The sequence below is a fragment of the Papilio machaon genome, chromosome 20 (genome assembly GCF_912999745.1).
Source record: "Papilio machaon chromosome 20, ilPapMach1.1, whole genome shotgun sequence".
NCBI classification, from domain to species: Eukaryota; Metazoa; Arthropoda; class Insecta; order Lepidoptera; family Papilionidae; genus Papilio; species Papilio machaon.
The window spans coordinates 1,754,808-1,781,039 of record NC_060005.1 but is presented as its reverse complement, the minus strand read 5'-3'; the positions used below and the strand labels follow the sequence as shown (position 1 = coordinate 1,781,039).

The 26,232-nt window shown below is 31.4% G+C and overlaps 1 protein-coding gene across 1 annotated transcript in view; it reads right to left on the bottom strand.

The window, feature by feature from the left end:
• The window catches only part of LOC106709984 (steroid receptor seven-up, isoforms B/C), a 59,842-nt gene extending 42,767 nt beyond the window's left edge, over window positions 1-17,075 (bottom strand). Inside the window, exons 1-2 of the mRNA XM_045682725.1 lie at window positions 16,983-17,075; window positions 16,813-16,821 (exon numbers count right to left, since the gene is read on the bottom strand). Of these exons, the coding sequence (XP_045538681.1) occupies window positions 16,813-16,821; window positions 16,983-17,001 (28 nt within the window). The 5' untranslated portion in view covers window positions 17,002-17,075. The remainder of the gene's footprint in view (window positions 1-16,812; window positions 16,822-16,982) is intronic.
• Window positions 17,076-26,232: the final 9,157 nt, after the last annotated feature.

Sequence of the window (26,232 nt, the reverse complement as noted above, 5' to 3'; positions counted from 1 at the left end):
ATGTGTTAGGGGATTGCTTGTGAGGTTCGTAAATGAATTTAAATAGCTGACAAATAATTAAGTTTGTAATAAAATAAGTATTTGTTTATGACTTATAATTATTGAGATAAAAGTTTTAATGGAACTTGTATGAGTTCTATATGTTGTATGTTAATGTATGTTGAGGTTCATATATCAACGTACGCAGTCAACGAATGATAACAATGAACGTTTTGATTGGTCAGTATTCTCGATAAATGTATTTATTATTACAAACATTGTCGATTATATTAAACAATATACAAAAGCAAAATAAAGTATAAATTACCATAATGTTATTTTTTATTATTGCTAAAAAATAGTTGTCTAATTTCTACAAATTATACACGTCTTTTAACGAATTAATAATTTCTTTTCATGTAAAAATAAACCGTTAAAAAAATTCTCTTACTCCATTCATTCCTTAACTTTTTTAAACTAGCTAAAAGGCATGGCTTTTATTTTTACTTAACTTTTAGTAGATGTTTACAATTTAGTTCAAGTTTAAGTTCATCTATAAAATAACTAATATTAAATTTTGTATGTTGTAAACGGTGCCGTCGTTTGTTGATGCAACAATTTAAGATAGCCCCAGTCCGGTGTAATTTCTATTAATGCGATTTAAATTGGTGACCGCCTATAATTTGACCTCTATTGCTCGGTATAAGGTCGACTCGCGGTATCGCACGTGTTTTTTTATATTCTATGTCACTCGATTGTCTATGCTCGGAAATGTTAAAAGAGGTTATACTAACCTCAATTAGAAAATATATGTCGTTCGTTAACTTTAATTATAGTAATTGTTGTCATATATTTGAAAATACAAAACTACAAATACCGATATTTAATTAATGTAGATATGATTATGTTTAAATATTATTTTTGTTTTTGTTTGAATAATGACATAAAAATTTTAAGACAAACAGAAGCAGTATTTTTACTAACATAACTTGATGGGACAAAAAGTGAAAGGAAAACCAAATTACGAACATGCAATGCTTTAGAATTATTTTATTACATAATTCTCTAGTCATTTTGACAAAATCTAGAAGAATATTAAGGATTTCACGTTCAGAATAACAAATCAAAAATGTCAAGCGACAAAAATATTTAGCAGTTTACAAAGTAAATACTTTTTCGTTTTGTCTATGTTTTTTTTTTCAACTAAAAGCCGTGACATCGCCGAGTCGTTTCGTCGAGATCAAGTGAAGTCGTAATAAATCGATTAATTTTATGTCACGACTTGTATCTGGTTGAACAGGTGTAAAAGATGGCTTCGTTTAAAAATTTTAGTGGCTCAATTTTGTGCACTAATTGGAAAAATAAATACATTGCCTTATTTATATTTATCGAGATAAAAATAATATATGTTTTTGATTACTTTAAGTTGTAAGATGCGACTTTAGGATCTTTAATTATTACTTAATTAATTAGTTTTTTTTAACAATTTGGCTTGCAAATTATCCATCTATAAGAACCGTAATTTCACAAAACGTAAATTACAAATACGAAACGTTTTACGCCATGTTATCATTTAAAAATACATCTCAAATTCGATAGCTTAAAAACCATCAAAATGAATTAAACTAAACCAGAACGCGAGAAATTTCTGAAATGTCTGGCATTTGAAGTGTACACGTTTTTTGGCGGGAACGACTGACAAAGCGCGCCGACTCGAATGCTGAGGCACGCGTTTCGATGTTTTTTTTCTTTTTTTTTTTCAAGCCGATGATGAAAAAAGGTAACGCTTAATTATGTTTTCGTTGAGTTATTTGAAATATGCGTATATAATACAATTTTATCTTTTCCCTTTGGCATAATTGTGACTTCATTCATTCAAGTTTAAAGTAAAATAATAACTAGATAACGTGTAAATTTTTGCTTTAAAAAAAGCCAAAAATTGTAGTAAAGCGAGTATTGTTGACATTTTCGCGAAATATTCTTGAAGGTTGAAAGTAAACTTTCTAATATAAAAACGTGTATACAAAATTCGTGTATATCAAGAAAAGATCATTAGAACGACATGCCTCTACAAATTATGGCTTCGTCTCACAACAATTCAATTAAAGTGTTACATAGCTACAGAATAATTCCGCTTGAATTAGAGTAATTGCGCTTGTGATTAGACAATAGTGATGTACTATATCGGTTCGGATCGTAAACGGAAATACAAACTATAAATTAACAAGATAGATAACATTGATTAAAGTAAACTTTAACAGCAACGTTGCAGCTAAATTAAATATAGTGCTTCTAATTAAAAGCTTTTTTAAAACTTGAAACAATCTTACCCAGTATCTTAGTCTAAATCTAGTACGTTAACAATAATATAAATTTGTTAGACTAAAAAAAGAAGCTAATATAGATAATCTTTAAAAGTACATCTTCCAACGTCAATGACATATTATTTTAGCAAATTAACAAAACATTTAATAATAAATGATATTTTGTGTTAGTATAAAATTCTTAAGTAAAATATTATCGATATTAACAATTACTATATAAAATATTTGTACATCCCTATTGTCCGGCTTAACGAATGTAGGCCGCGTTCTCTCCCACGCCGCGTCGACACCTCGCTAATAGCGCGTCATTACACTATCTGTCGATACATCTCGACTCGGATCGGGACATCACTATCTATAATCTACTTTGACAATAGAGAAAAGGACTAGGCACGAAGCCGTGATATACTAAATTAATTCAGACACTGGACGCGACATCACGTGCATGTAACACTGACGCTTAAGTAAGATTTAAACGTCTTTATGAATGCATATTAAAATAGCACACAAGGAAGCAAATTTAGAACTAATTGTTATTTTATTTGATAAATAGGAATCCGTTTGATAGATCCTGTCTCTTAAAATTCAAAGTCTACAATCGATGACCGCACGGTCGCACGGACAAAGCTATTGTTTTGTATCGCATCGCTTTGAAGCTAATAATTATCTTTTAAAAATTTAAATACTCTTGAAAGCTCATATTGTACATTGTCAGTTGAATAACGTGTTGAAATTTATATTTGTGCAACTTTTGGTCGAGATAAAATCGATCGGTTACTTAACAGCACTATTTTATCATGTAAATAGTATACCTATTTTAAAAGGCCTCAAATTAAATCTCAATGAAATGTAAGCATCTTTATGTTTTTTCTTTTTAGAGTAACAAGTATATGAACGATAAAAAAATGTGAAAAATTTAAAAGAAAATTGACAAAACAGATCACGCTTGACCCATTTACGTGAACTGGCCACTAAATTACCAGCTTATGGTATAAAATTGGTGTAATTCATAACACGTACAAAATCGACAACTATTTATATCGGGTTAATGTAAAATCAGCTTTGTTACCAAATAGCAAGGTTCATTGACAAAAAAATGACTATGTGAGAAGCTCATAATTTTGCTCTTGACATAGATTTCATGGTGGAAACGATTTGTTTCATTTTAGAGATGTCCGCAGTACTTTGATAATATCAATGTTTAATTTAACGTAACTTTTTCACCGCTTAACGTGGCTTTTAAACCTAGAAATCCACTGCACTTGTTTACCCTTACATTCTTTTTGACAAAATAGTGACAACAATATGTATTAATACAAGTTGTACAGCAATTGAAACCTACTATCTATATATATAAAAGTAAGTCGTGTTAGTTACACTATTTATAACTCAAGAACGGCTGAATCGATTTGACTGAAAATTGGTGGGCAGGTAGCTTAGAACCAGGAAACGGACATAGGATAATTTTTACCCCGTTTTCTATTTTTTAATCCGCGTGGACGGAGACGCGGGTTAAAGCTAGTAGTACACATTTCTTGTTGAAGAATCTTTTACTTTAAAGTAGCTTTTGTCTGCAAATTCTTCTGCGCGGAAATTAAAAAAAAACCTATTAAAAAGCCTATGTGTTCTTTAGTGTACAATAATGTATCTATACCTAATTTCATCTAGATCTAATCAGCTGAGATACCTTCTAACATACATCCATCCATTCATCCATTTAACTTTCTCATTTATAATATTAGTAAGAAGTAAGATTGTATACAGATATTATCTGTAACAAGGCTTAACTAATTCATCGGCAGTAATTACGATTGCTTGAGTAATTATTAAGAAGGACCGTTCTAAGAAAACAGGTTCTAGCAAAACCCATTCGATGATTGTAGAACTATTGAAGTGCTTTGAATATGATGACCCCGTTCTCATTTACAAAGCATTGGTTATTAAAATGTTTTATATTTACAATTAAAATAGATAAAATATAGATGTAATTTGAATTTTACTATAGATTTTTTTCATGTAGATTATGTTTTCACTTATTTTAGGCTCTAAATTAAGTGTCATTTACCAAATGGACTGGAAGTTTGTAGCACCTTTTAGAGAGTGGAAGCAACAAAAGGTTTTTTCCTTTGATTTGGTCGCCGTTATCACAGTACTTAATTAATTTAAGACATTACTAGACCAAATAAAAACAATGTCTTCCTAATTTTATAAATGCGAATATTTAGATGAATGTATGATTTGAAGGTATCTCCAGAACGGCTGTATGAATCTCGTTTAAATTTGACATAGATGTAGAACATATTCTGGAACAACACATAGACTACTAATTAGGTTTGTTATAAATTCCGCGCGGACGGAGTCGCGGACGACAGCTAGTGTACAAATAATCAGATATATACCTATTCAATTGACATGATTTTAATTTTATATTGAGTTTAATTTATAAATTCTTCTATGTATTAGTACATATAATTACATTTTGTACCCAATGAGTGTGTATAATATATATTTATTGATCAATTTACATACATAATATATTAACATAACATATATAATATACATAAATATATTTATAATTACATTGTAATACAAACTAGAACGTCGAAGGTTAATTATAGGTTTTTAAAAGGTTCGAAAAGGTTCAGAATCAGGGGAATTAATTGGTCCATTAAGATGGACATCCCCGAAGCCGTAGTATCAGGCTCGTTACTTCTACGAGATTGGTAAGATACATTAAGGCATGCGCGGCCATATATCTCGAATCAGTGGGTACAGAATGACAGCGGGAAACATAAGCGGAAGCGATTAAAACTATTAATTTTCCTTAAAAAAACATTTTCGCTAATTTACTTTATGTTTTTATAGTGTTATGTTACTGAATTATAAAATATTTTCATTTAAAGAATAAAAACATTTTAAATTAAAGTTGGAGAAATGTATGTATATCACCGAACATCTGATGATTGAACATTGCTGTCCTACGAAATGAAAACTTGAAATAGTGAGTACCCAATCATTTTTTAATCGATTTAGACCGTTTTAATGATTCTGTGTCCTTTAGTTAAGGATATTAAAGATCTAAATGACATTTATAAGGTATTCAAAAATCGCTTAAAATGGAACCACCCATGTAAATGTCCAAACCGAATGCCGACATTTCGAGATGTGAGTGCGCTACACAGCTTCATTTACCGTTCTCCTATTTATTTTAGTTGTTAGCCGGTATCTCTCTACGTCTCGATACAACTTGATAATCCGTTATTTATGTCGGACATTTTTCATACGGCGCAGCACGCGACCCAATGTCGCCTAACACGACAAATGTTGGATCGTCTCGCCTTTTGTTCCTCTAACGGTGTGTTTTGATATCATTAGGAATTTCTCGTATTTTACGACAGCTAGAAATATTGTCACTAATACACAGATTAGAGATTCGTTTGTGTTTAAGAGAAAGCGACATTTTGAAATTTTAAATCACTTATACTTTAGGCTATTTACAGACTGAACTTGTCGGCAATAAGCTATTATGTTACTGGTATGTTATAAAAATTGAACCGTGCACACATTGCAATTCGATTTGCAAATTCTAACTATCGGCAATTGTTTTCAGTATCTGCAATTGATGACTAATATTCTATCCTTGCGCCTCGAGTATCGCGTTGCGCTATTCGGTTAGTACAGGCAAAGTTAATTATGTATAGATTTTAAATCATATAGAGATTTGCTCCGCCATGTTGAAAATCACAGAGAATTTTTTCACAACGACCTTGACGAACAGATTGCCAGAAACTGGTGTTGGCGACGAAAGCACAAAATGTCGGCGAAGCATGAAATTGCAAGTCGCTTAACAAGTAAGTTCCCCAAGTCCGACGATTAGCGTTATTTTGTGTATGCAGATCTTAAATTAGTTTCTGATTGACACAACTAGCAACTGCAAACTGTAGTTTTAATAATTAAAAAAATGCAACTAAAGTTGCTAGTCTGTAAAACGCCTTAGATGCTCAACTTGGCGTCAACCAATCAATGAAGGAGTTAGTGACGCGAAATGATATGCTAATAGAGGATCATTTGGCATAAAAGTAGGTGTCAACGACGATTTGTACCGCCCACTGCAATATCGAAAATGAACGCGGAAGCCAACGAATATGTGCATAAATTTACCATTAAATCGGTATGTTAGTTTAAAGAAATTTATGATTAACTTTGTGATATAACAAGCTTTTAGACGCATACCATGGTAACTCACTCATAGTTGATAATGTGAAAATGTTTTCAAAGTAAGACAACCTAAAAGATTTGTGTATCCTTCAACATTTCACTGCTGAACTTAGCCTATTACACATTTAGGTTACGGAATTTCTTCATGTGGCACCATCCTGATACAACTTTCTTCCATTATTATGATATAATATGAATTCCAAGCGAATATAGTAAACTATGTATGCTATAAGTCACTGACCACGAAGTAACGAAGGCCCGAGATAATCATAATACGCTTGCAGATACGTGATTAAGCGGGGTCATGGAACGGTCGGCGGTCACCATCAGCTTACAACTATCCCACTCTAACACCTGTTAACATTAATACAGCTATCCTTGTCTAACGATTGCAGGGCGCCTGAACCGCTATACTAAACTGTGACCTCACGAAATTCAAGATACATTGATGACTCATGACGGCATAACAGACAGACTGACACACTGATGGACGCCACATGAATTCCAATATGATACAATGTGTAGTTTATTATGAAAGTAAAGAGAAAACCCAAGTTTAACTACAGTAAATTGTTTTCTAAATACGTGGGATGTGATAATATTATTTATTTTTAACTACCGCTGGCCCGCGTCTCTGTCTTCGCGGAAAAAAAATAAAAGGTAGTCTGTTTTCCACTACAATATTATTAATTATGTAGATATATTTAAATTTATTTAAATTGAGCATTCAGTTGCCTAAAATATTAGCGAAACTCGGGGCTACCTTAACAAGGTAAACTGTTATTTTTGCGACGCAAAAACAATAAGAATTAAATTGTTTAAACTTTCGTGAGACATAATTATACATTAATTAAGAACGTCTTAAGGTCGAGTAGCAACCGCGAAGTCTCGCTCTGAAAATGAACCCCCGACAGGTCCGAAACTAGTCGATGCCGTCACCGGACGATCACACGTGAGTTAAGTCATTCTTAATTAATTTAAAACAATTAAAAATGTTACTTAAGCTTTGATGATTGATAGAATCGTAGATATCTTTTTTAAAAACATTATAATTTTGTCATTTCTCCCGTACCCTCTAAAGAAATTAAATAACAATATTTTCGTATAGATATTTGAGTAATGAAAACGGTAGATGTACGCTTTATTGAGCCATCATTAAGTTTGCATAGTGAATTAGTATTCTTCGTTGGAGGTTCGATCGATATATCGTGTTTTCTTTCATTATACGTTAATAAATTTCGATTTTTATTGCACTTAATGCGATATTGATCGGCTATTGATCTATAAATGTATTTTAATATATTTAAAAAGTCTCTCTCTGTCAATAAATGTATCGTAAATTTAGACAAACTCCCGTTAATGTTTAGGCATTGCGTGTTTCAAGTTCCATTGAAATTAGTCGGTCGGAGTGAACTAGAGATAGGCGTTCAACTAGTTAAATTAACTGTTGATCAATCAACATAACAACCGGTAACCGTTTTTTAACTATAATTGAAATCAACTAGTCAAATAAAATCGATGCAGTAGTCATTAGACGTCTTTTTTTGCTCGCCAACTGTGTCTTTATTAAACATGATGGTCAACTTTCAACAAGTTGACAAAATGAACTGACAAACAAATTCAACAAGTTGGCAAAATCAAGTTAACAAAAGTTACGTTTCGTTAACGAAAAAAACAACCCATCTCTAAACGCATCTTCGAATATGTTATAAAGGTACAGTACTGAGGGCAAGAGCGAACAGGTTTGTAAGAACTAGTAACTTAGTATCCAATATAAGAGTATATACAAACATTACTCTATAGTACGATAGCCAAGCTAGGCTAGTGCCTAGTGTGAGAAAATTTCACTTGTAAGGACTTTCTTTGAAACATAAACCGCATTTAGAATTTATAGAGTGAGTATTGCTTAGAAATAACCATTTTCTATAGAATATTAATAGTCTAGGATAAAATTGTATATAGAAATTAAATCGTATTTATTTCAATAAAGATTTAACTTAAAAAACTTTATCATATTAAATTGAAATTTTAATTTCGTTTTTTATTTAAATTTTCTCAAATTCTTCTCTTATTAGTTCCGCAATTTTTGTTGCTGTCATCTAACAGCTTATTTTAAAAGGGAATCAGCTAGGTATAGATAAAGTACAAAGAAATTATGATGTCACATTTTCTATCCTTCTTTATTTATGTCACATTTTACCTGTAAAACTACTAAAGAGATAGCTTATAGCGTTAAGGTCGCGCTTGCTCGATTACTTATATAAATTAGCTGTAGTCATTTTTATGCACTTCTTGTAAGAGCAATAAGAGTTAAAAAAGTTCTTTAAAATGTCAAGATGCGGTCTTTATTTTAGTATCACAAATCAACACTGAATATATTTACTGTTACTTCATAATATTTCTGTCTCAGTTATCATATAATTATGATGAAAACAGAAAATAATTTAGCGACTTCAATTTTTTTTATAAATTAATTTTTTCGTGAAAGTGTTGAAGTTTAAAACAATTTATACTTGTAAATGTGTAATTTACTATAATATTGTTTATCGTGACTTATTAATTTTACATTGTTTTGTTTAAATGAAAAAATATATTATAAATTTTACTCGTAATATTATAATTTAACACACTCAGCCATAATTTTAATTAATTTGTTTTTAATGTATAACAATAATAATTATTTAATATGAAACTAAGATAGATGTAATTAAAAAGATTTAAAATCGCGATACTTATTTAAAATTAATTTTAACATAAATTCATTTTAATTATAACGTTACATCTTTTTACCTGAAAAATATTTTTTAGTTTTACAGATTTGGTTAGTAGTTTTCCTGATATAATTTGATATTTTTTATTAAATATAGGCTTTCCTTTAACATGGATGGAATAATGACAAACCCTTTGTAGTAAAAAAATAACTACAGATTTAATATTTCGCAAAATAAAGCAATAAATATTGAGCGCTCTTTATGTGCTTATTTCGTCACTTCGTATTATGTAATCCAATCTTTTAATAGTAAAGATAACTCGTAAAATAATACAGCAATATTTCTCGGAACACCATCACACGTCATAAACGAATTAGAATCGGTAAGGTAATGGTGCGCGCGCGCATAAATCACGGGCATAGTTCGTTAGGCGCGCTGCGGCTCTCCGGGGGTTCGTCTTCGATTCCCGCCTCGTGCACCGGCAATCGAAAACCCCCTGTAGGTGAGTATTTTGACGTGCTATATAGTGCGTTTGAATGATGAACCTTTTGAATTTATCTCGACTCGCGATAATGATACGGATCAACTCTTTGCTTTCTGTAATAATTCGAAGTATAGTTGAAATATCGAGTACTAGCTTTTACCCGCGACTCCGTCCGCGCGGAATAAAAAATAGAAAACGGGGTAAAAATTATCCTATGTCCGTTTCTTGGTTCTAAGCTACCTGCCCACCAATTTTCAGTAAAATCGATTCAGCCGTTCTTGAGTTATAAATAGTGTAACTAACACGACTTTCTTTTATATATATAGATATAGATTTTAGACTGTCTACGCTCGAAATGATATAAGAGATGTAAGTTTTTTTTATTCCGCACGGACGGTGTCGCGAACAACAGTTATCTTACTATCTTACTAATATTATAAATGCGAAAGTTTAGATGGGTGATGGATGTTTGAAGGTATCTCCAGAGCGGTTTAATTGATAGTGATGAAAGGCACGGTTATAGAACATATTCTGGAAGAACATATACGCTACGTATAAAGTTTTTTTTAATACCGCGCGGAGAGAGTCGCGGACAATAGCTAGTATTCATATAAATCCTTTCTAAATAACCCAATTAGAACCATGTCACATTTGTATATTATTAGAGATGAATCAATATTTTGTCGATGTCGATAAAATTATTTAAGACGTTATTTTTTACAATCTGATTATATTTATGTAAATTCAAACAAATCATATGCTAACACTTTAATTTAATAAACATATGAAATGTTTTCTACGATTGTATAAGATAGTTATTTATTGACGAAATTCCGCATACCGAAGTGTGAAATTCTTATGGAACAGGTTTAATTATTGCTTTGGATTCCATTTTGTTGCCTTTCATGTCTACATTAAAAGCAATATATTACCTTTTTAATTTTTCTCGACGTCTGTTTTCGGCCAATGTTGTTATTTAAATATTTATCGAGATTTTTAACATTTCATTAATAATTGTGTACTTCTAAATTTTAAATTATATTTACGCGATAAAATAAACATGTTCTGTCTAATTATTTCTCTGATTAAAAACGAGATAATAGTAAGTTTTTTTTTTAGAGATTTTCATCTGTGGCAACACACAGTTAACTTTATAAACAACTATTTTGGTGTGTTTTAACAACATGAGAGGTGTAATTATAATTATTCTTGCAATTGATTAAGGTAATTTGTTAATTCAGTAGTAATCTCTTTGTTAATATTCGAGATGAAGGCGTCTGTCAGAATTTGAAGCAAAAAAAAGTTAATTAAGGGATTGGTAGGACGGACCCAGAGCGGGTCGTCCATACATCATCTTACTGAATATAAATCACAGCTTGATTGATAGCCCTGGATATCTCACGCTTGTTGGCTACTTCCTTTTTTATAATATAACAGTATTAACGTTCGTTTCCACTACTAACATCAGTATAAAACGTAGTTTAATCTCTGTTTCTTTAAAGCGAATAAATGATATGACATTTATAGTATACAGTCGGACTTCGACAGTATTTCTACAGTGGAAATCCTCGGTTACATGATCATTCGCTCTTTGGCGCTGCTTTCTAAACTAACGAGGTCTTACAGCCATGTAACTGTCATAATTATTTTTTTATATAAAGATAAAAAATTGTTTAGTAATTTTAAGAGTTTATTAAAACTAGTGGCCGTCAATTGGTCAAACCATTATTAATAATCACTTCTCCAAAACAACAGTGACAAGTTTCACGTTAATCCTTTTCCGTAATTTCCTTAAAAAGGGGTCCAAAGTTGTTACTAAATAACTAAGAACTGTTGCAATTCAGTAACGTGTTTTTTTTTATTTGTTTAAAATTCATTACCGAATAAAACCACAGTTTTACTTTTGAAATTTAATACAGTTAATTGTTGCTTTTGGCTGGTTGTTGTGGAAGACTATCAGGTTTCTAGTTTACTCGTACTATTGAGTCGAAAGATCATATTTGTACATTACCTGCCTTCCTTTCTACACGTCTATTATACCCTTCCACAATTCATATGCAAATGACTACAAAACGTGCAGAAATATAATTACCTTAAGGTCGGCAAAATCGGTCGATTTGTTGTCTATTTTCTAATTAATGTTTTCACTGACCGATGTCCGGCAAAGGGTATGTCGGGGTAAATTTACACAAGTTTTTTTTTTCGCGACTTATATCGTGGGAATGTGTGTCTTTATGTGTGTATGATTGTATCTTTACGATGGTCGGCTCTGTTTTTCCCAGAATTTCGACCATTAAACTCCGAGGCCCGTAGACATCACAGTTATATGCTCAGAAGAAATGATAATATCTGTTAAGTGACGGAGTGGGTATCGTGTTCACGGAGCTGTTTCTACTGTGACTGTACCGCTGATTGTCGACGCGATTGTACCGCGTAATCCTAGAATCCGACTTTCGGTGATCGACCGCTTACTGCCGTACTCCGTTATTAATTTATACACTCCGTTTATTAGTGATAAATCTACTCTAAGGGAACCCCTTAGTGATCAATTAACGTCTCTGAGTGCGTCAGTTGATAGAGCTCTATCACGAGTACGCTTGATTACACTTGTAACAAAACTAGACGTCAATTCAAGTGGTGTCTGATGTATCTAAGAAATTACGTTGCATTTCTCACGGTGTAACAATGTTGTACTGACCCAAACAGACCCCACGGCGTATGGTCAGTTGGTCAACAATGCTCGCACCTGGAAGACAACACCCTCCTCAGAACGCAACGCGAATTCCTTTGACGTGCCCTTTGCCGCAAAGGCGTGCGCGAAGCTCTTATTGTTAAGAATAATGTGTGATGCAAACATTGCAGTAATTTGCGCCCCTGGGAACTACGATGACGCTTTTGACAGCTCTTGCATACATATTGTGCATGGTTTGCTATTAGTTAAGCCCTTTAGTAGTATAGCGTTATTATTATTGTGATCAATTTCCGATCTCATACTATTGCAGTCTTTTTTAGCTGTATAAAAATAATGTAAGTATCCGACGGTTTAACTTTTAATATTCAAATCTGTAGTAATATATATATATATATACTAGACTTATATCTGTAGCCAGAAGTTTAGAATTAGGCTAAACGAAAAATTGCGTGCCTTTTTTCATTCGTAAAGTCATAAATTAGTTTAATAAGTAAGTGTCGTATGCAGGTTCGTTCTCACTTAACAGTCGCTAAGTTTCGTCTACACTAAGGGTGGGAGACCCTCAGTGTAAATTTAGTATGACTTTAGGAACTTTGACTCTACGGATAAAGACACTTCTATGTTGTCAGTTTCACTTCTTTTATCTTTGGAATAGTACTTATAACTGTCTAGGTGTTGCCATAAAGCACGTGAAATGTTTCTAAATGACCGGTCCGGTATAAAAGTTATTAAGATACTTGCAAACAAAAGAGTGATTGATGTGCGGGAACAAAAGCGATGGCCGCCATTGTTGTAAAAGTGACGTACCCCAAACCTTTTGTTTAGACATATTTTTTATTCACTTATTTAATAAACTGGTTTCTTAATATGCTTAATTAATCAATTGAGTATGTTTTGTTTGATTTGTAAATAAATACTTTTTTAAATGTTAATTATGTTAACCGTCGAAAATATTATGTTGCATAAAAAAACATAAAGATTATTTATGGTAATAAAATTAATATTATTAAGTTGGAAATGACCTAAGCATAGCAATAAATAAATAAAAAATTGTACCGATTTGTAAAACTGTATTCTAGACTTTAAAACTGATGTCTAAATGTTTCCGAGTTATGTAACGGTCGTTGGAATTAACACTTCTCAAGTAAAGGAAAACAGGTCTTTTATTTAAGAAAATTTAAGTCACAATTACATATGTTATGCAATAAAAACTCAAGCTCGTGTAACTTAACTAAAAAAAAAAAAGATTTGCTAAAACGTTTTGTTTGCTACCAAACAAAGACAGAATGAAACTGACCACTTGGGTTGTCTATCCATTCGGGTAGTATCAAAATAAACATGATGAAACAAGAAAAAAAAACTATCATTAACAGATCTCAAACGCATATCAATGGACCTTTTGAACTTAAAACGTTTAAAGTAACACCTTCCTTAATATAGTACAGATAAAAAAGATCCCGTTCTCGTAAGACGATTAACGACAAAAGAGGTTTTTTTCTCCTTTCTATTACTAGTTAATCTCGAAAGGTGTCAGGAGCGCGATATGATTTCACCTTTCTTTTGTTTGTTGACATCAAACAAATCGTTTGTTACGAGATGTGTCGGGGTCGTGTAATGGGGTGCTTAAGGGTTGCATTGAGAGCAACGGGTTACCTTGTCCTTTCCGCTGTTTTATCTATTCTGTTAGGGTCATTGTTAATGTTTTGCGCCAACTAACATTCGTGATATCACAAGATTATTAGAGATTTTGCAAAAAATTGTTTAGCTTTCTAAAGTGTAAAGTTAAATTATAAAAATTAGTCCTCAAATTGTAGCTCTTTAACTTAAGCAAATATTATTTTAGAAAATAATAAATTAATGCATATAATTTTTTTTTAAGAATTAAGGAAGTAGTAAGGAGCTAGGTGGTTAGAATTTTTACCGCAAGTTCACGAAATCCTATCCAAAATAAAATAGTTTTGTCCATGTTTTTTTAAGGTCTAGATTCCTCGGTTATACGAAAATTTTCTCTTATTATATACAATACTTAGGTTGTTGACAGGTGTACAAAAGCAGAGATAATCGCAGGTCGCAGCGGGCGATATTCTCAACCTTTACCCCGTCTAATGGCTCGGACGTATCGAGCATTACCACAATATCACACCTGGTTCTAAATTACTGTTTGTTTTACGTATTTTTTTTTTTTTTTGAATTACTTTAAAATGTTTGTCAAATTATAAGTTGTCTAAGATCGTCGAAGTACGAAATATCATACATCATACTTATATTATAAATGCGAATGTTTAGATGGATGGTTGGATGTTTTTTTGAAGGTATCACCAGAACGGCTCAATGAATCTTGATGAAATTCGGCACAGATGTTGAACATACTCTGGAAGAACACACAAGCTACTTATTACGTTTTTTTTTTACTTCCACGCGGACGGAGACGCGGGCGATAGCTACTTAATAATAATTACAAGTAAAAAAGTTTAGATGAAGACAAAAGAAGCATATTACGTTTTAAAAACTTTTGTTCTATTCTAGTTCAAATTTAATTTCTATTCAGATTTAAGAGTAGGATTTTAAGATAAACTTTAAACATTTGAAGTTAATTTTATTTTAGTTAAAAATATATTTTTTTAAATGATATATTAAAATTCAAATTTTTTCAGATTAACTATGCTTTTACCTAACTTAAGTTGCGCTTTTATAGACGGATGTAAAACACTGTCATCAAGAACGTTAAAATAAACCAACGTATAAAAAATACAAGACTCTTTATAGTCATTTTATATAGTACTAATAAAACATCATAGTTGTAAACGTGTGGGACACTGGTTGACATTTTCTATGAAGTTATTTGAGAGGCTCAAAGTCACTACACAACGAGGACCTTGGCATAAAACATCAGGTATTTGGAAGGTCTTAAGTTTAATGACTTAAGTGACCAGTGAAGAAAGATAATTTGTTTAAACCTGTACATTTAACTAGAGCTAAGACAAGACATATTTTTATTCATAGAAGAAACGATGTCTTGCTTCTAGATTTTTAGAAATATTCTACAGACTGTTATAAGACTAAGCTTAGTTCAAGGTTAGCTCAAGTTTAAGTATTTGATAAACAATAAAAAATACTGTTTCTATGATTTATTATTATTAATATTATTTTTGATGTTTTAGGTACTTGGTAGACTTTATGTCTTTGATCAGTGGCTAATTATTCCTTATGGTAAAATTACAGACACTAGACACGGTACGCTCAGTGTTACATCGAAGTGTCTCTATGAACACTAGTGTCTCTTGATTCAACTATACAATTGTAAAAAAATTAATAGTTTCCAACATAAGTTGACTTTTTATATTACGGCATACGATAGTTTTTATTTATTTACATCTGATAATATTTTGTAACAAAAAATGTTAACTTACAATTCACTTGTCGCTTTACCTTCCTATCAATGTCACAGTCTATCATTACTCCTATCTAATTAATAGTTTTTACAAGTTTACATTGTATAAAATAATTATGTACTACACTACGACTAGTTTACTTATGCTTTATTCAAGGGACCATTAATCAAATCTGTCTTTAAAACAATAACCATCTATATTAATTCATTCATAATAACCTATTACGGCACATAACCGATCGTCAAACAGTTATTTAAAGTAAGCCCTTGGGCGGATGTCCAACTAATGACTCGCCAAGATTAATGGAATTCACTAATTACCATCGCGACAATCGACGAGCAATTTAAACTTTGTTTTTGTTGATAAAATTAAGATATAATTAAATTAAACGCACCTGAGATAATTCATATTTTATGAAGAAAAAAGATTCAATAGTTTCAATTTTACAAAACATATTTTCATCTCTAAAAAAATAACGTTATGTTTTTGTACATTTTGTAATAGAACACAGAATTTTTGAAATTTGACGTAATAAATTCTGGAGTAAACTGAGGCAACTACTTGACTATAGAAACTATATTTTACTAAAGTACGCGTCTTATTTATATGAAGGGTATTCCAATTTATGTAACTAGCTGTTGACCGCGACTTCTTCCGCGCAGAATTAAAAAATCTAGTAATACATAGATTTGTGGTCTCTGCCTACCACTCTGGGTTACGTCCGTGAGCTATGTTGTAATTTTTTAATTAATATGGCCTATGTAATCCGAGGATACTGAAATTTCTCATCAGTGACAGTATTTTACAAATCGATTTAGTAGTTTCGGAGTCTATTCAATTCAAACAAACAATCAAATCTTTTCTCTATATAATGTTATTGTATAAATAATTGACAAAATTTTCAGTAAATTAAAATATTAATAATCTACGAGTAATACTACCAGTAAATATAGTATTACACATTAGCATATGGAAGCAAGTAAATATAAAACTTATATGACATAGTACTTACAGGATGTAACTATGTACCGGAGGACAAAAAAAAAGAAAACTTTATTAACATAATCAAATGTCTCAATATAGGCATGTTAGTACAAACATAATAATGGTTAGTAAAATTTTCTTTTAAATACAATTCGTACAATCGAATCGATTTTTAATCGATATAATAAATCGACTCACCTTCTCTCCTCATGCCCATTTTGAGACATTTCCTGAGTCTGCAGTACTGGCATTGGTTTCTATGGTGTTGATCGATCGGACAGTTCCTATTACCCCGACAGGAGTATGTCAGGTTCCGTCGTACTGATCTCTTGAAAAATGATTTGCAACCTGTTGAACAAATATCGTTTTAAAAAAGGTAACATCGATCAGAAAAATATTACAAGCTTTCAAACAACAATTTCAATTTTGCAAAATTATAAAAAGACTTTAAACAAATTTAGATAGGACATAATTTTTTTTTTAAAGAAGTGTTATAGTAATCGATTTGTATTTTTTTATTCAGCTCATAGATACTTGTTCGATATTCAATTATTTTAGTTTATCTATATTATAATATATCTGGCTGTTTTTGAAATACTTTTATATTTTATTTGATTATAAAAATTAAAAAAGACACGTTGTCAGTATAAGCTTTAAACAGTAAAATGTAGGAAGCATGTTGCATCAGAATATATATTTATTACTTAGATAAAAATAATTAAACAGCCAATTTAGAATGTCGGACAATTGTTTCTAACTGTTCATAGTGCCTCATGTCAGCGCGCCTTGTTATTACTCTAATACTGTTTAATTATATTACCATAATCCAATATATTATTGTCTACTCGATCGTTAATTCGACCATTCGTATGGAAGTATTGAAAACTAAACGAAATAAAACAGTTAAAATATCCAAGATAACGATTTAAAAATAGTTATGTCCGCTCTCATGAATATGTTATACATAAACATTAAAATAAGAAATTATTTAAGACGCTGTTAAGATCCAATGCATTTTTTATAAAATTAATATTGATTTACATGTTAATAAGATTCAAAATCGTTATTTGATTAGTTGACAGTTTATAATTGGCGCGTGAATAGCGCGAGTTATGGCGGCAAAATATTATAGACGTTTGACACGTGTAAATAAATTATCACCACAGATTATTAAAAAATGAATAATGTTTATGGCAGCGAAATATGATGAATAGATACAATGCATGAATACAATTTTGAGTGGTCTGTGGTTACTAAAATAAAATGCAACGTAAACTCTATTTCTGCATTTGTTCTGTTTTAGAAAGATCTATGATTAATTTTCTTCTCATTTCTTGATCTTTTTTGGCATAATTTTTAAAGATACTTGTGATTTAAAAAAAAATAAAGGACAAACTATTTGTGGGTTGAAAACAAATGATTTTCAACAATTAATCATAAAGATTATGACTATTTTAAATAATATTAGAAAGTGCCTTTAAATTTAAAATGGCGTTCACACTTGCGTGTTATTAAGCCATAACATCATCGTAATAATGTATTGTAATGACTTAGTTTAAAATAAATCTTATAATATGAAATATTGAATGGGTTGTTTTATTTAAAGTAATTATGAGTTACAAGCTTTACACTGGTAACATCGCATGACGTCTATATTTTTATGATAACGTTTAATTTTTTGTTAAAACAAAATGTCTGACATAACCTCAAAATTTTATTACTACTTTTATTGTTGTCTAAAACTTGTTTATAATACTGACAAAGTTAAAAGTTTCAAGCGTTATTTTTATATAGTTGTTACAAATTGTAAAATAAAACTTTTATATTTTGTGACATAAACGTAATAATTTTTATTTTATTTTAGCGCGAAAAACTTCAATGTTAAATTGACACAATTTTATAAATAAATGTGCAACAAAACTAAAGAGTTTTTGAAGAGAATATTTTCTGTTAACAATTGATCAATAAGTTGATATTTCCAATTAACTGGCATAATAAATTATGTAAGCTTACAATTGTTACTTATTTTGAATTAAAAAGAAATTTAAAACAAAACATGGTAGGCAACCACTCAACTTTTGTGTAGTGTCTAACAAGGCAAAACTTAAACGTCTTTCCTAATATATTAAACTTGATACTACGCGTCGAATTGAATAAAATTATATTAGCAAAACGTTTCTAATATTGTTTAGGTGTATAAATCAGGTCCGTGGCTAAGATATCCGCATTCGAACGAGCACGAAACTGAAAATGCCTTCGCCGCCGACAATGCGGCATATTTCCCCGCCGCATCCGATACCGTTAGCAGAAGCTCCGTACGAAAGATAAGATTACTAAGGCTGTCTGCACACGAAACGTTAAAGATGCTTATAAAATTTTAACCTTTAACTATACATTTAGAACTATAATGCAATTTTTTGTCTTTACTTATAAATAATATCAAAAATCAATTATATTAAAATAATTTTTTTTGATGTTCAAAGAAATGTAATGTATAATTGTACGTGATTTAAAACGTTTCACAATTGTTTTTTACATTGATAAAACATATTAACGCATTTCAATTAAATCCTCTTTTATATTATTTATTTCAAATGGCAACTAAAAGTTATAATGATAAAGCATTCTATGTTATCACTAAAATTCATCTACAAAGTACTAATATAAAATAGTCTATTAAATTGTTATATTTTGAAATAACATATTTGTTTAACGAAACGCAACGTTTGCGGAAACCTAATTTTAGAGCTTCGCGTTGGCTCCCAATTACCACTATCGTTGGGAATATCAAGTCTTGCAAATTGTATTCGTCGCGAGATGATAACGGGTGCATTGACATAGAGATTTGAGCCGCGGAACAATGCTTGGGGATTAAAAAGATTATGTTGTATCCGCGAACTGCAAGCGGGGACTTTCTATGCATGAACACGCAAAGATACTAGAGAATGTACTGAGATAATTTTGCTGGCGTTTGTGAAAACATTTTAGTATATCCAATCTTTTTATTTCAAGTTTATATCAGAGTTTATTTACAGCAACAAAATACCGTAACAAGAATGGTAAATGTTGTTGTAGTAACGTTCTTTTTACATTTTATACTTAATATATTGAAGTCTATTGTATACGCAATACAACGGGTCAAAGAGAGGTAATTTGGGAGACAAAAATACTAACATTCCTTAGTCTTAGGACATTATGGTCAATAAAATATTCTTTTGGAAGTCTGTACGTTTATGAATCAGAGTATAGGGTTTTTCAACAAGAACTTTGTTTTTCAATTGGGGCCACACCAACAACATGACAGTTTTGACATTTAGTTTTTTGACCTATTCGTAGTAGATGCTTTGGCAAATGTTACAATGAATTCAATTTCGCTCGAAAATCGCATTAAAATAATTAAAATACATTATGAAAATGGTGCAATTTATTGCAAACCAAATTTCCCGAAATTCAGCTGTTAAATGGCCAGCCAGATCGTGTGATTTAACACCACTGGATTGTTTTTTGTGGGGCTATGTTAAGGACAGAATCTATACGGAGCCAATCGAATCGATCGCGGCCTTAAAACTCAAAATCCTTGACGTGATTAACGAAATAGACCCGCCATTTTGCTTTGATGCAAACTTTGATGAAAGAATCGACATCTGTCAGCGTGGTCGTGGTGGACATTTGCCAGATATCATTTTTCATTCATAATTGCCAAACTTTTCTCTTCGTAATACAATAAAAATTTGAATCATCTTCATCTAAACTCTTTGTTTTATTTTGTTTTAGAAAACAAAGTTCTTGTTGAAAAACCCTATAGATCACTTTTCAGTTTAACTGTCCGTTCAAGACCAGCCATCGGTAACTAGGCCGCAATGTATCGACACTAGCATACCACACTGGCCAGCTATAATTATGTAACCTCATTTAAATATAGTTTTTTCCTTTTAAAGAAATCTTAATTATTATTTATTGTTAAAAATTAGAAACTGGAAGAAATAAGTACAGACAGTAAAATATTTTTTTTGCATTCTGTGCAATGCAGTTAGAGTTATATTTTTAAAAAGTTATGTTCGTGATAATTGTTTTTTTTTACATTTGTTACAAAGAAATAAACTTTACAATTAAAGGTAACACCTAAGTAAAACGTAGAATTTAAGTTGATAAAGTAATAAATTATTAAGGTCATGTATGACTTGGTACTAAAAGCCATGCAATTATTTTATTGGTCATTTCAAATAACGACTCATTACTACTAATTTGCCTCTTGAGATTACCTAGTAAACTAACAAGCATTTATATTGACACGACAGACACAATATTAGTCTTGTCGGACGTACCAAGTTTTTTTTATATATTGAAAAAGCCAGCGCTTGACCACGATCCCACCCGATGAAGTGATGATGAAGTCTAAAGATGGTACGCGCTAGCTTCGTAAACGCCTATTCACTCTACTCTTGGTCCCCACATCGTACTTGGACGGAAAAACTGACGACGGCAACTTTCAATCCTTTGCAGTACGCACAAGGAACGATGATACAAACCTTTTCGTTCGAATGAGCGGCACGTCTACTACATTAGGATGGATTCCAGCCGTAAGTCTGAACGTTCGATGGTGAAATTTCGTCACGTATTTTTTGCTAGTTTCTTGCATAAAATTTAAGGTATCATTAAAAGTTACCAAGTCAACGCACGCACGAATATAACACGAATTAAACAGGTAGAAATTAGTTTCAAGATTGAATTAGAATGGAATCAATTGAAGCGGATAGTTATTAATGATGTTGTAATAAATCATAAGGCTTAACATCATTAGCTTAGCGTCTATAAGACTTTGAACTCAACCAAAACCTCGTATAAAGCTCTAAGCTTATGAACGAATTTCTCAAAACGAACTAAAACAATAGAAAATCGATCTTATTTTCGAAAATTAGTAAAGTAAAGGCTATTAACCGTTGATTTTTGAAACCAAAATCTCTGTATAAAACGAGTATTTTGGTTTCAGAAATCCACCATAAGTCGATTACGAATTTTAAAGCAAAAGGTATTAGAATAATTTTGCCAAGAAAGAAGTAATTTGTAAGTCATGGTTGGCACAAATAACTTAATTTTATCAGAATTTTTAACAACAATATTTTTATTGTTAACGAGCATTTTAAAAAATGAGTAACAAGTGACAGCCCTGAATATCAATAACTTCCCTTAATCATTTCATTAAGGCTGACTTGTACAAAAGAATGAGTTTAATGACAAATTACCCGCTTTAATGATTCCAACGGATCGGACCTTAATGATCTAGGTCCTGTGCCGCTCTCACGAACGTACACACATACACACGTGGAGTTTTGTACATGATTAATTCTAATATTTATATTTACTTAAATAATTTTTATCCAAATAAAGGTAATAATCATTATTACAGGTGCAATAGATAATTATTATTTATAAATTTGGCTGACTAACACAAGTGTAAAATGAAAAAATATGCATTTAATTGTGACAAACTTCAACAGCTCAAGGATTCAACGAGTTCGAAGCGTTTAGTGTCACTTGTTTTATATAATTTAAATCGGTTCAACGAACGATAATTAGTAAGAATTAATGACTTGTTTAATATTTAAAGAAAGAATTGAAAGAGTAAGCAAATGACATACCGAAATACAATAATATATTTTGGTTTAAATGAAACAAAATGCTGATAATACGGAATTGTGATGAGAGATTCAATTGATTGATTTAAAGCTCGCATATTGATCGGTATTTAAATATATTTTTTACAAATAATTACTAAATACTATCAAATCTATTATATAAAATTCTCGTGTCACAGTTTTCGTTGCCATACTCCTCCGAAACGGCTTGACCGATTTTGATGAAATTTTTTGTGCTTATCCGGTATCTATAAGAATCGGCCAACATCTATTTTTCATACCCCCCCCCCCATTTTTTAACTGCGCGCGGACGGAGTTGCGGGCGACAGCTAGTATATTATACAATTTAATTTTAACACTAGTAAAGTCAAGTCGGATATATACAGAAAACAAGAATGATAAAAAAACCGAATTCTATAGAAGCCTGGGATTTACGACGTGACAATCATGCGACTGTTACAATATTCGAGACATTAAATTTCAAATATGATCGTAAAAACACGTATAGCACACTAATATATGCTTTATTAAGATTATATAGCACTTATTTAATTCACATAAATAATATATTAAAGTGGAATCTAATTTTCATTAAAGAGCTAACGTAATTCGGACCTTAGGGTCGTTTTATTGACAGGTTTAGATGCGGACGAGTGCGCCACACACGCGCCGAATGGTGAATTCAATTTAAAAAGTGGAATGACATAAAAATAAATAAGTTGGGAGAGACACTTATGTTTAGAGTCGGTCGTAAAGATAGGGTTAACTGCGAGCGTATCGTCGGACAAAACATACCATAAACTGACCGGTTGTGCGGCGATAGTGCGGCGCGCGATAACGGAAATTAATATCGACTCATTTTTAATTTTATCGAAGCTTTCCTTCATACCTGTTATTGCTTTTAGAGCTCGAAGCGTGTTAGACGATAATCTAAACACATTTCTATGTATGTCCTTCATCTACGTGATTTAAATTCTGATAGTTCAGTGGTTGGATTTCGATTTATTAGGAATTCGAAGCATAAGTTTATTTATCAATTAAGCGCCATTGAAAACAAAAGGATCGTAATTAATTAAAAAAATTATATGAGTTATTATAGGTTTATTAAACTAATTGAATAAATTATTAAAAAAACAAAAAGATTTTTAGTTGATTTAAAGCCAAACTCTATAAATGTCAATTATAATTATTTTTTATTTTAGACTTGCAATAGTTTTATTAAAACATTTGAATTATAAACTATTCTTTTTATTCTGAATAAATACATATAACTTCATAACATCTACATTACTTATTAATCGATTAAGAAAGTCACTCGATTAAAAAGAGACATTAATCGATAAAGATCACCTACATCACTACTTACAGGTGTCAAACTTCATCCGTAATGTGGCTTACAAAGGCGAGCATTTAAGTCAAAAGCATTTGAATGGGGAACCTTGTCGTTTTAACAGCTGTTAAGTTATCAGGTGCGAGACGGTCGAGACAGCAGGAGACGATAATGCGACAAGGTTACACCTCGACCAGCGGGAGGTCCCACTCTTAATAAAGTGGATTTGTCGACATCAAAATAACAGTTTATGTTCGCGGCTAATCTGTATCGCTTTTTGTAGCGATGGGCTTCGAATGAGAAATGATAAAAAGCTTTAATTTATTACGTAATACCCAAAAATAACTATGTAACTTATACACCAATAGGATAATATCCACGAGATATGCAAATACCGTGATTGTTACTGAGGTTGTGCACAGCTAGCGTTGCCAGGCGTCCGGATAAAGCTGGACATAGGTAGGCTTTTTGATTGCGTGTCCGGGCAAAATAAACGGTGTCCGAGTTGTCCGGCTTTTGTTAGGCTTTTTACATTTCCCAAACGAGAGTGTACCTATTAATACTGAGACAAAATCCTAAATAATATAGGGTGTCCGACCTTTCTACCTAAATATCGACCTGGCAACCCTATGCACAGCCAAAACACGTGTAAGAAAATATATTGCCATTTGCCATCCGTTTAATCAAAGAAAGTTGAAAATATATACGGTTATAAAAATATTATTTTTTGAGGAAATACATATGTATTGTATACGCTTACTTGATGGCTTAATGCACTTTAAATTCACATTTTTTAAAAGTCCAACAATTGATAATAATTTCAACAGGAATATCTTGTCTTCGGTTTTTTTTCTAATATCTTTATAATTTAGATGTTTGTCGTTGATATATTTTTACATCATTAAGTTTGACGTATAAATTATTATTAGTCGAAGACATAAATACAGCATTTTAAAAAGAAAGAAAAAAAAAACTTGCGTACATTACCGAAAAGCTTAGATAAACGCCTGTCAGTAACTGTATCCATTCTCGATATTATCATACGAATGTATCGATTACAGGCCGTCGACATCGATTAAGTATCGACAAATAAAATCCGTTAATTATCTATAATGAGACATAGATGGCACTTCAACCGTGTCGACGCGTCCCCAATCTAATATTATTCCAAAATAAAACTCTTAAATCAAAATGTTTATTGGATTGACTCAAAATGTTTATCAGATTGAACATTTTAACGAAATATCACACCTCACTAATTTGTTATATTCGGGAAGTCTTTACTCGATAAGATTCGAATGTGTCACAAATAAATCGATTTCATATTTTTCTTTCTCGTTATTGATACTGGCCAGTTATAAATTAAATGTCATAATAGAAAATGTACATTTTAAAAAGATGAATGTTTTGAACTGTAAATATTTTACATTTAACGTTTAAAATTTAATAAATAAAAATTCGATCTTTTTATATGTAAATCGTGTTAAGAACCGATAACGAAATGTAGAGAAAGAAGAAAACTTTATGTTTTTTAAAAAAATATTCCAATCAACTCGCTTGCAGCCATTGCTTATCGCGACTTCAACTGTTAAATGACCGGATTTAAAATTTGTTCCAAAATTTTAAACCCGACCTAACCTTCAGTTGTGACAGTCGTCGAGCTTTACGGTGAGAACTTAGTGTGTAGGATTTTTTTTTGGAACGAAGTTCTTTATCGCGCTTTGTGAAATGGGGTTTGACGGAAAAAATTCTTACGAAAAGTTGTCACGACACTTTTTGCTATAGTAAGTATGTTAACGACGAATGAGCGCTACTTCACCATGGCAACGACGTGACAATATATAACGAAAATTCATAGAAATAAAATGTACTTCTTGTGAAGACTTAAGTTTTTTATTCATAGAATAAACATTGGTTCCTTCACTAATTAATTGAAAGGAACTTCGTTCCATCCGGGTGTCCCAACACACCTCTCAAGTTTTTTTTTACTTTCATGTAAACTGTGCAGTTATAACTGAAGATGTGTTTGGCTTTATAGGGAATTTGAAAGACAAAATGATCCGTGTATTAACATTTAATTGCATAATTTAATATTCTTATCGTTGGTTTCTGAGACCAAAATCACTGTATAGAACATATTGTTATCTCAGTTTTGTCACAGATAAAGAGAGGGATGACGATAACTTTTATACAGGGATTTTGGACTCATAAGTCAACTATAAATTGTTTTGTTTGTTTTTAATACCTACTCGTAGCCTACTTATGTAATGTTAATTAGTAATTTCTATACTCAAGCTTACTTGATATTGGCAAAAATGCTATTTGTGACTCGCATTCGATTTATAAAAATATCGTTATTCTAACTAAAGTATAATTGAGACATAAAGGTCGCAACCTTTTTGGCGCCACTGGCCATTGTTGCATTTGATAAGAACAAATGAACGAATTGCCGGAATTAATGATGTATTTTAATTTGGGCCGC